At 37.4% G+C, this 12,751-nt stretch overlaps 1 protein-coding gene across 1 annotated transcript; it reads right to left on the bottom strand.

The window, feature by feature from the left end:
• Positions 1–5,792: 5,792 nt before the first annotated feature.
• Positions 5,793–6,197, bottom strand: LOC142537598 (uncharacterized). The gene has a single exon (XM_075643103.1). It carries the CDS (start codon positions 6,195–6,197, stop codon positions 5,793–5,795), a length of 405 nt encoding a protein of 134 aa, XP_075499218.1.
• Between the last annotated feature and the right edge of the window lie 6,554 nt (positions 6,198–12,751).

Consider the following 12,751-nt stretch of genomic DNA (forward strand, 5'->3'; position numbering starts at 1 on the left):
CTGCTTATCATCATCAAACTTATGGCCAGACCGAGCATACCATTCAAACATTAAAAGATATGTTACGTGCTGTTGTAATGGATTTCAAAATAGGATGGCAAGATGCTTTACCATTAGTATAATTTTCTTATAATAATAGTTTCCAAACGAGTATTGGTATGACACCGTTTGAAGCCTTATATGCGAGACGATGTCGATCACCGTTATTCTTGGATGAAATTGGTGAAAGACAGTTGACTGGACCTGAAATGATACAAGAAATGAATGATAAGGTTCAATTGATTCGACAGCGGATAAAAGCCGCTCAGGATCGTCAAACGAGTTATGCGAATAAACGAAGACAACCCTTAGAATTCCAGAAAGATGATAATCTCACTTAGAATTATCTCCTCGATATGTTGGTTCATACGAGATCCTTGATCGAGTTGGTGATCTTGCTTATCGGTTGGCATTGTCACCAGTTTTATCTGGCATTCACGATTTGTTTCTTGTTTCTATGTTGAGGAATTATGAACCCGATCCATCACATGTGCTTCAACCTGATGAGTTTGAGCTTGACCCTTCTCTTTCATATGTCGAACAACCTGTTTGTATTATGGATCGGAAGGAAAAGATATTGCGTAATAAATCAATTCCACTATTTCGAGTACAATGGAAATGACATGGTGTTGAGGAATCCACGTGAGAATTGGAAAGCAAGATGAGAGAATCATATCCGCACTTATTTGATTCTATTCCACATGTTCCATTGTATTCAATATATAATGATCCTTGCTCTAGTTTTAGTTTTGATATGTACTATAACTGGTGACGTACTATATGTTTGCTCATGTTGTTTATATAGAGTTGCTTAAGATTTTGAGGACGAAATCTTTTAAGTAGGGGCGAAATATAAGGACCGTGTATCGTAAATCATACTTTGATTATCGATAATTAATTAGATTGTTTTATTGTTAGAGAAAATATGTTTTGCTAATGAATGATTGTAGTAGAAATTGAATTGTATTTGAATAATATTTTAAATCGCAATAGAAAAGTGACACATTTTATGGTTTCTAGCATAATTATATGAGTATTAGTCCAAATGAAAGAGACCAATTTCATTAGAAAGCTAATACATAGTACTAAAACTTTTAGGTTTTGAGTTTTGTCCAAATACATTTTGAAATTGGGGCAAAATCAGTCTGAAGTGTAACGTGTGCATTTCAGTTCCTACACTGACACATTTTGGGAGAATGAACATTACTCGCGGTCTTATATTAAAATTCAGTGAGGTCAATGGAAAAGGAAAGATAAGACATAGACCTACAAATTTCATGGTGACCACTTTCGTTAATTCGGACCCGAGAATGTTGGACTGAACATCCAGTGCCCGAGCGCGAAATGTTACCGGCCTAGCACGAGACCGACATTGGCAAGGGATAAGAATGAATTGTTGCTTTTAATTTTTTCATTTCCTTTGCCGCAGCTTTGAAAGAGAAAAGAAGAAACTTGATTTCTATCGTCCGAATCTACCTTGAAACTTTATACAAACAATAAACAAATTATATATTTGGAATCCTCGCGTCGAGAGCTTCCTTTTGACATAAGTTTCTTATAGTTTCAGCACCTTTATTTATCAAAGTGCTGGAATAGCATGTATTTGAAGTCTAGATTTATATAGGTAGTAGAATAACCGACAATAAACTAAGTTTTGAAGTCGGAATTGAATTATGTTATGATTTTGATTTGATATTAATTTTCAACATTTCAAAGGATATTTGAAACTTATATCATTGAATTTGAATGAAATTATCTATTGAAATGAATATGTTATTGATGTAGATAGATTTTTATAATGATATCTTCAAGCTACATCAATTGGAACGAAGAATTGAGGTATGTTGCGATCGAGTAACATACGACATGTATATGTATTATATGATATATGTTAGATTGATTTGATTGAAAATATATGTCTATATGCGTTATTTGTTGAGTTGATGTAGCATACATGACATACACGTTGAGCTATGATCCTTGGATACCAATTATGATTAGATTTAATTCTTGGGTTTGTGAACACAATGCTATGTTTGGCATTATATGGCCCTTAAAATATAGTCATTAGTTGCCCCACTGATTGATTCAGATTTTGTATTTGATAGCGCTTTGTCGATGTTATTATACGAGTATCCCTGATTGAGGCCGGTGTGCCAGCTCGAGCATTGATTTGATAGCGATTTGTTTGATTTTGACATGTGCTCAGTGGATGGGCATTTGATCTGATACCTCCACGACATACATGCATTGCATATCATATATCATTGTTTAGATATTTGTGGTATATAATGTGGTTGTTTTAGACTGAGCTTTGATCACCCAGAGGGGGCTGTTGTTGTCTTTGTATGTTGACAATGACAGGTACTACAAGATATCAGAATGACCGGAGAGGGTGCTTCTGGAGGGAGTCATAGTTTGAGCTGAGGTTTTATATTTTTCCCAGTATATATATGTATCTATATACCGAAGATGTCCCGAGGACATGATATGTTTGTATGTAGTTAGTTTTGATTATGTATGGGCATATTTCATGAAGTGAGATGAAATACTATTTTTCGTATTCAAATAATATATTTTGGGCTCATTGTAAATTAAATTTAAACTCTTTTTCCGCTGTAATTAATTAACCTTAATAAAATTACATTGTAATCACAATTAGGAATTAAGGGCCCCACACATCGTATTCGTATTAGTCACAATTACTTTACTTCCTTCAATATTTCATATTTTCATCACTTTATAAAATCCTTGCGTATAAATATCATTTTTCTTTTAAACCAAACATGCAACATATCTTTTAACGTTAACGTTTCTAGGTGTAAAATGATCTTTTTACCCCTAGACGTAAAATTCTTCGAATTTGACTTTTTCTTACTTTCATTGATTCTAGACCATCCCAAATAACTATTTAAGCTTAGATTAAATTTCTCATAATTTTATTTAGCTTAAATTCTAGGCTTTCCAATTTTTCTTTAATTATTAATTCACGGAGCGTTTAATTCCCAAATTAATTCAAAATTTCATATAAAATTTCCAAATTTGAAACTTAGACATTTTATATTTAATTAGCCCTTGTGAACCATGATTCAACCCTCCCGTTGAACCATGGTTGAAACCCTAACCAAGAAACCCTTAGTCTCGAACCAAGCACTAAAACCCTCGAGCCATGTCACGTTTTCAATGAGCCATGCCCGAACCTCCCTGAGCCATCTTCGGACCGGACCTCCCATGGACCCTCATGAAATCTTAGAACCCAGCCCTGGCCAACGGGGAAGCAACCTGCCCTAGACAGCAGTTGCGCGGGTTCCTAATAGCACTAGGACTCTTCGATTACTTGCTAGGACTCTAACCATCAAGCCAGCCCCTGACCCTGACCCTCGTGCACCATCTATGGACCCTAGATACCTAGCCTAGCCCAGCCCTAACCACGCTGGCCGAACGACAACTCCATGCGCACGCTGCACCGCACACGCGAAGGCTTGGGAAGGGTCCAAGATCGCTAGGACTCCTTCCCAGCCGATGTGCTCGAGTCCTAACGTGGCTAGGACTCCTTACCTGACCCAACCATGGCCTATTCCAGCCCAGCCCTGGTCGCACCCAAGCCGAGCCATGCACCACGGTTCCCCTAAAACCCAAATCTTGACACAAACATGCAATAATCAATTTCCTTCTTATTCGAGTTAACGTGTGGCCTATCTAGTGCTTTCTAAGACTCTATAACTCGTTTAAAAACAAGGCCTTATGATCCTATAACATGGAAGCCCCTTCATGTATGCATAAATCATGTTTTTGGATCAAATATCATGCTTCAAAACCCTTGTTTATGCATAAAACAAAAATAAATAAAAGAGTAACTTGTTTTTTCATGCAATTGATATTCAAATACTTTTTAGGGAGTGATAGATGAGAAAAATGAAAGAGATATGGTGTGCCTTTGCGTATTTAACGCACGAAAATTCGATGAGATGCGAAAAACAACGATGAACGAGGACCCTCGCTTGAAAACTTGAGAAGGCCGATGCTTTCCTCTTGAAATCTTGTGTGTGCCGTGAGTTTGGTGGTGGAGAAAAGATTTTGTGCAAATTGGGGGAGTGGGGCGTGTATTTATCAAAGGATGGGGTAGGGTTTGGGCTTTTCATTTTGCTAGAAAAATAAGTGTTCAAGCTTGGGCTCATTAGAAAGCTATACTAGGCCCAATAAGACAAATTGTGTATTTAAAAATTATTTTGTTTAGGAAATTTCGTGAAGTTATTAGCCGAGTTGTCAAAACGTTCATATTTTTTTAAAAAATCGAATACCCATAAAAATTACGTCCCGGCGTATAAAATCACCTGGAACTCCTTATTTTTTAAAAGTAATAAAAAGCATCAACCTTATTTTAAAAAATTAAAAACAATTATTCAATAAAAAATTTCCATTTTCTAACCATCGGTCTCCGTTCCTCGATCGCAACTCGAGTAATCTTTAAAAATACATTTTAATGCATTCACGTAGAAAACTACTTAAGAATCATAATAAAACATATCAGCATAATCAATTTAGTAATTAAAATCAATTAATTAGCTATTTTCCATTTTCCATAGATTTTCATGCAGTTGGATTATGTCGTCTTAATTTTGGACCTTACAATTACTCCCCCTCCTTAAATAAAATTTCGTCCTCAAAATTATAATTTACCGAATAGCTCCGGGTAGCGACTATTCAAGTCCCTCTAAGTTTTCCAAGTAGCTTCTTCCTCCGAGTGATTTAGGCACTTGACCTTGACCACTGGAATGACTTTGATTCGGAGTCTTCTTTCTTACCTACCCAAGATTTGTATAAGCCTTTCCTCATAAGTCATATTTGGAGTCAATTGCAGAGGTTCATTATTTAGTACATGTGAAAGGTATGACATGTACTTTCACAGCATCAGGATATGAAACACATTGTGTACTCTAGATTGCATTGGTGGCAATGAAACTCAATAGGCTAGTGTTCCAATCCTCTCCAAAATCTCAAACGGGCCTATGAATCTTGGACTAAGTTTGTTTTTCTTGCCAAATCGCATAACACCCTTCATAGGTGTTGTTTTCACAAATACGTGGTTTCCCACTGCAAACTCAAGCTCTCTACATCTCTTGTCGGCATAACTTTTCTGTCGGCTTTGTGCAGTCTTCATTTTCTCTCGAATTTTGATTACTAACTCGGTTGTCTGCTCGATCACGTCAGCACCAATTTCCCTTCTTTCGCCAACCTCGTCCAAATGAATATTCAATCTACATTTCCTTCCGTAGAGGGCCTCAAAAGGAGCCATCCCAATAGATGATTGATAGCTATTATTATAGGTAAACTCCGCTAGAGAGAATTTCGGTTCTCAACTTCCTTGGAAAATCGATCACACAAGCTCGAAGTAGATCCTCTAGAATTTGAATAACTCTTTCTGACTGACCATCGGTTTGAGGGTGGAATGCTGTACTGAACAATAATTTGGTCTCCATCGCTGCATGCAGACTCTTCCAGAAAGTCGATGTAAATCTTGGATCTCTGTCAGATACAATAGATACGGGAATCCCATGCAGACGAACTAACTTTCTAATATATAGATCATCATAATGTATCATGATGAATGTCATTTTGATAAGTAGAAAAAAGATCAACTATCACCCATGTAGCATTAAACCCCTTGATAGTTCTCGGCAATCCCACGACAAAGTCCATAGTAATATTTTCTCATTTCCACTTGGGGATAGAAAGTGGCTTAAGCTTAATTGCTAGCCTTTGATGGTCACTTTTACTTGTTGACATGTCAAACACTCGGTCACAATACGCATGATATCATGCTTCATCCCCAGACACCAATATAACAACTGAATGTCTTTGTACATCTTCGTGCTTCCAAGATGAATGGAATTTGGCATGTCATTAGCTTCCTTTATAATGACCTCCCTCAAAGAGTCGTCATTAGGAACCCATAAATGATCTCGATAGCGAACTATACCATCCACCTCAGAATTCAACTTCCGGCCTTTGGCTTCATCTCTAACTCTCCACTTTTGCAATTGCTCATCAATGGACTGTCCTTCGCGGATTCTATCTCTTAAAGTCGACTCTGTTGTCAAGATGGCAAGTTTAGGGGCCTCACCCCTAGCATATACTGTAAGTTCAAACCGCTGCATCTCGGAATGCAGTGGTCTTTGAAGAGATAATTGAGTAATAACTGCTTCTTTTCGACTCAATGCGTCCGCTACTTCATTAGCTTTTCTCACATTGTAGCTAATCTCACAGTCGTAGTCTTTCACAAACTCAAGTCATCTTCGCTGTCTCGTATTCAACTCTTTTTGGGTGAAAAAGTATTTCAAACTTTTATGGTCACCTCTAGCACTTCTTCCCATACAAGTAATGTCTCCAAATCTTCAATGCAAAAACTACTGCTACAAGCTCAAGATCATTAGTGGGGTAGTTTTTCTCATGAACATTCAACTGTCTTGACACATAGGCTATAACTCGGTCTTTTTGCATCAGAACTGCGCCCAAACAAATTCGATAAGCGTCGCTATAAAGTACATACTCTCCTTGCCCCAATGACAACACTAGCGCTGAAATCAATGCTTGCTTCAACTAGTCAAAAATATCTTGACACTCGGATCCCCAAACAAACTTTGCATTCTTCTTTGTCAAGGCAGTCATGGGTACCGAAATAGATGAGAATCCCTGAATGAACTTTCGATACTAGCTAGCTAGTCCCAAGAAACTACGAATCTCGGTTACGCTCTTCGGTACTAGCCAGTCTCTCATTGCCTCAACTTGGCTTGGATCAACATCAACTCCATCGCTAGAAATGATGTGGCCTAAGAATGCCACTCTATCAAGCCAAAACTCGCACTTGCTGAATTTTGCAAATAACTTCCTATCTTGCAGTACTTGCAGTGCTGTTTTCAAATGACGACTATGCTCCTCTGTATTCTTCGAATATATCAAAATATCATCAATGAAGACTATGACGAATTGATCCAGACACGACTGAAATACGCAATTCATGAGACCCATGAAGATCGTTGGTGCATTGGTCAACCCAAATTGCATGACCATAAACTCGTAGTGCCCATATCTAGAACGAAACGCTGTCTTGTGATCATTGGATTCTTTCACTTTCAACTGATGGTATCCAGAACGAAGATCAATCTTTGAGAATATCGATGCTCCTTGCAATGGATCAAATAAATATTCAATTCTTGGCAGAGGATACTTATTCTTGATGGTGACTCTATTCAACTCTCGATAATCGATACAGAGTCACATACTTCTTCTTCGCAAATAATACCAGTGCACCCCACGGAGAGTAACTAGGGCGAATAAAACCCTTGTCTAGCAATTCTTGAATTTGATCTTTTAGTTCTTTCATTTCAGCAGGTGCTAAACGATAAGGTTCTTTAGAAATGGGTACATTTCCCGACATCAACTCAATAGAAAATTTCACCTCGCGGTCAGGTGGAATGCCTGAAACGTCCTCAAGAAAGACACTAGGAAATTCTCTGACAATCTCAATAACCTCCACCTTCTGACTGATAGGAGCATGTGCGGTAGTGACACATGCTAGAAAGGTTTGGCATCCTCGTCTCATAAGCTTCCTCGCACATAGACAAGAGATAATGTGCGACATTTGCTTGTTCCTTTCCGCCTCAAAAACAAAAAATTTTCCACTAGGCGGTCGAATAGACATTGATCTCTAACAAAAATCTATCGAATCTCCATTTGCTGATAACCAATCAATGCCGAGTATGATGTCAAATTCAGGCATAGGGAGTACGATAAGATCTGCTCCAACCACATCTTTAAATAAACGAAGCTCCAGATTCGTCACAATACTAGACGTGATCATTTGGTCACCGGAAGGAATAGAAACTTTGAAATCCAATCCCATATCCTCAGGAATAATATTCAGTCGCTTGATGAAGGTTTTAGATATGAAAGAATGTGTAGCTCCCGAATCTAGCAGTGCATAGGCAGCTACACCTTGAATGATTATCCTCCCTGCGGCGAAAACGTCTGTTAAATCTTTTCATGTTGAAGTTTAAAGAATTTCTATCATTATTCTCCCAAACTTGTGAAGATTATGCGTTGAACCTTAGCATTTCTTGAAAAAATTTCATTTTAGCCATTAACTTTTTTTGAAATTTACATTTTAGTCCCTCAAAAATTTTCGGATATTGCAATTTGATCCTTAAATTTTCGGAATTTATGTTTTTGGTCTCTTAAATTTCTAAAATTTCACTTTTGGCCCTTATATTTTCGAAAAGTTTCAATCTTGGCCCAAAAGTTTGGGTAATTGCACAATGGTCCCTTAAAACTCGAAACTTCTTATTCAAGCCTTTAGTTATGATTTTCCTAAATTTTTTGCCATAAAACTTTTATTTGGAATTATTATATCCTTTACATAAATTAAGGCTCAAAAATCAATACCAATTTCTATATTTTCTAAAATCATTCCTTAATTCCAACTAAGGTAGAGCATGCAACCTAATTTTCACTAGGTTATCTAGATCCAATTCAATTCAAATAACCAATTTAACATTTCATGCAATAAAATCAATGTAAAAATGTTAAATAAGTAGGTTAAGGGTGATAAGAATCGTGCCTGGCGTCTCCTCGGCTTCCTCCGCATGCATGACATAAGCTCTGACCACAGTAGGTGCATTATTTTTTGGGCAATTAGCAGCCTTATGCCCCTCATCCTTGCATATGAAGCATCTAAAAGATCCCCACATTCACTTGCCGTAGTGTAAGCGATTGCACTCCTTGCATGGTTGCCCCTCTGCAGGATTTGGTGCTCTTGGAAGTGGTGGCTTTGGTGGTTCTTGCTTCTTTTGACCTTGAGACTTCTGCTGACCTTGAGGTCTAGGAGGCCTCATATATGGCTTCTTATTCGGTTGATTGTTCTCTTAGTGTTGTTGCCTTTTGCGCTGCATGTGTAGATCAAAGTCTTTCAAAGCTTGCTCGGCTTGAAATGCATAGGCAGTGGCAGCAGCATAATCTATGGGACGCATCATCGTCACGTCACGACATATAGCAGGTGGTAGACCATCTAGAAATTGTCTCATCTTCTCATCAGCGTCTCTAGCAATAAGGGGTACAAAGCGACAACCCCTATCAAACTTCCTCACAAACTCAGCGACCGAAGTATCTACCTGACGGAGAGTCATAAATTCCCTCTTCCATCACCCTCGAACATTAGCAGTAAAATACTTCTCATTGAATATTTCCTTGAATCGAGTCCACGTAAGAGTAACAATGTCAATACCATGCTCAGCTCCTTCCCACCATAAAGAAGCATTATCCCTATCATGTAAGTGGCACACCTCACATGGTTAGCATCTCCCATATTCAAGTAGCGAAAGTGCAGCTCAAGTGCACGAATCCAAGCCTCAGCAGCAAAGGGGTCGGTGGTGCCAGAAAATTCCATCGACGCTAGCCTCCGGAACTGATCACAAACATTGTGTTGTGGCCTAGGAGCCTGCTGAAACTGCTCAAAAAAATGTGCCATGCCCTCCAGTGCACGCGTAGCAGCATCCCCATTAGGAGGCGGGGGTGCATTAACATGACGATCCTCAACATTCTCGGCTTGCCCTTCGGAAACATGTGCGCGTGTAGGAAGCATAATATCTGAACATTTTCCAAATTCTAACGTAACCAACATGCATTTAAATCTAAGTTTTCTAATCATGCAACATATTCTAATACATTTTGAGCAATGTAAGCATATAAAGATATATTCTCAAAAAGCTACTACACATGTAAATATATAATTCATGTAATAATGCTTGTATCATCATAAAAATCATATAAAGCATATAAACTTACAAATTTGAGGATTGACGACTGAGCTTCCCGGCACTGATGGTGACACAACTCTTTACAGAAACATTGCTCTGATACCAATTGAAACGTCCACTTCTCGTTTTCTTAAAAAGTACTACAATTTTTTTTACTCCTTACTCTCGGCCGAATGATATATGTATACACATATATATATACATATATATATACTTTAAAATACCTTGCACCTTTTAAAATTGAAACAACCAACTATATTTCAAAATCCAAAGAAAATTTAAAAACATAAAATCTACATACTTTTGAAAATCCTAACTTAGCAATAAAGCTAAAACTAAAACCTCCCAAAAACCATTCAAAATCATAATGATAGTCGTAAAAATATCTTTAACATAAACTTAAAATCCGAAATTATAAACATAAGTACGGAAAACTACTAGCGTTGGTCCTCGGGTTATGTGCACCTTCAGTCCAGTCAGATCAACCATCAAGACCTTCACTACCATCAACATCATACTCACCTGCATCGATCACACCTAGTGAGTCTAAAGACTTAACACACCATATTCTTGATATCAAATAATACGTATACGGATCACATGCAACAGTGAAAATAGTTTTACGTAAAATATCATTTTCATAATCATGCATAAACATAAACATTTTTCATGTAAAGCCCAAAATCAGTACACGTAAAACCCATGCATTTATTTAATTGTTAAATCATTTATTTAAGTTTAAAATGATTTTAGTGAAGCATGTTTTATAAAACTTCATTATTTAAATTGTTTATGTTCACGTGATGCACGTTAAAATATTTTCTTGAGTTTCATGTTTCAGGCGATCATCCGATACGGGATCGAGGAAAAGAGATCGGCGACGAGTTTGGCATTTTTAAAACGTAGGATATTTTATTTTTAAGTTAAGGATGGGGCATTTTAAATAATTTATTAAGTTTTAGTATTCTAAATCCTAAAGTATTTATTTAGTGATTTTAAGATTTTAAAACTTTTAAAGTCTAGCACATGTACATTTTATTTTAATTAAGGGATATTAGTAAAATTAGTGCTTGACTACCATCTAATTAGTGGTTAATTTTTAATTAAGCAAAATTTTATTCCCTAAATTATTAAAACACACGCACACACACCACTAACACACACATATACACGCTAAACACACAGCACACACATACACATTTCAATTACAAAATTTTAATAGTAAAACTTAGGATTCTAAAAGGGAGAGCAGCCGCCCCATTCCCTCTAGCATTCCAGCAAATTTTCGTGAGTTTTATTTCAAGAAAATCGCGCCACGTTCGTTCCAGATCGTCTCCCGCATCCTTCCCGCTTTGGTGTCGTCGTTCGGTAACGTTAAAGATTTAAAGGCATGTATATTCTATTTTTCCTGCGTCGATCTAGTCATATTATGTGTTACGATGTTTTTATGCGAGAAAATCCATGTGTGATATAAATGGTTTGCGCAGAAAACTGTTTGATCAATCTATGCAACGTTTTTAGATCTCATAATTTTGTTTCTGCTGTTATTTTAAATACTGCGATTTTACGATCGCTTTTCTGGAAAAACTTTCAACATATGAAACGTAGAACTTTTTGATACCTTCGATTTGATATAAAATCCAAAATATTTGGATAAAAATTGAGTGCCTTATGGTGTTTTTCTTGGGACTGCTCAAACTGCGTTTTCTAAAAATTATGTTATTTATGCATTCTTGAAGTTTTTGAGTTGTAGGCTCCGTTAGGGATCAACGGGTGATCGCTGCTGCATTTAGACAGGTTGAGGATGATGTGGTAATTGTCTTTGGTGTGTCGGTTTGTAATGCCCGAGAATTTTATCCTAGTAATCCGTAATTATTGATTTATAATTTGATGTGATTATGAGAGGATTAACCGAGACACGATTTGAGGTAACGTGTGATAATTTATGTGCGAGGACAGTGCCTCTCGCGCACGTGCGCGACGTGATGCGCACCCATGCGCCAAATGAGCAGAAGACCTCGCGCATATGCGCGACATGATGGCGCGCATATGCGCGAGCTGCACAGGTCGAGTCCAGAGAGCCTCGCGCATATGCGCGGAATCAAGGCGCGCATATGCGCGAGCGGCTGGGAAGACACGCGCCGAGACATACTATCTCGCGCATATGCGCCGAGAAGGGTCGCGCATATATGCGAGACATGTTGCATGTAGGTTGAGCCATTTGCTTTACATGCGTGAATGTATATATATATATATATATACAAAACGTACGAAAATCCTTCAGAATCAGAAAAGAATCGAGAAAAAGTCTCTGTGAAGTTATAGAAAATCCTTACGCCTTTTGTGAGAAATTCATCCGTCCGATTTTGAATCCGACTTCGATACTGTGTTCCTATCGACGCAGGCTACAACTGGACGTAAGTTTTGCTACGTTTTGATATGTTTCGAAATTATGCTATTGTCAGAATTGAATGGAATTCATATATGATGTTCTTGACATGTTAGACATCATAGAATCGAAGTCAGATTAAGAAACGGACTGATTATGGAATTGTTATGATTTTCTGAGTATATTGATTTGAAATCGGACATATTTGGATTATGAATGAATTATAGATTATATCGGATATGAGTTATGATTTGTAATTGATGTCTGTTGATATGGTATCGACGGGGATACTGAGATTGTGCCGTTATGCCGTTGATTTGAATTAAATCCAGATTAATCAGATTCGGTGTTGAATTAAGAATAGAACATTGATATTATGATTCTCGATATGTCGTTTCAGATTTACAGAGACAGTCTTGAGTTCAGAACTGATATTGCTGCAGACCGAGACTACAAACGAAATGTATAAGTCAACGTGGTATTGGGAGATCGACTTGAGTCGGTTTAGACT

Source organism: Primulina tabacum, chromosome 2, assembly GCF_025594145.1.
Source record: "Primulina tabacum isolate GXHZ01 chromosome 2, ASM2559414v2, whole genome shotgun sequence".
Taxonomy (NCBI): domain Eukaryota; kingdom Viridiplantae; phylum Streptophyta; class Magnoliopsida; order Lamiales; family Gesneriaceae; genus Primulina; species Primulina tabacum.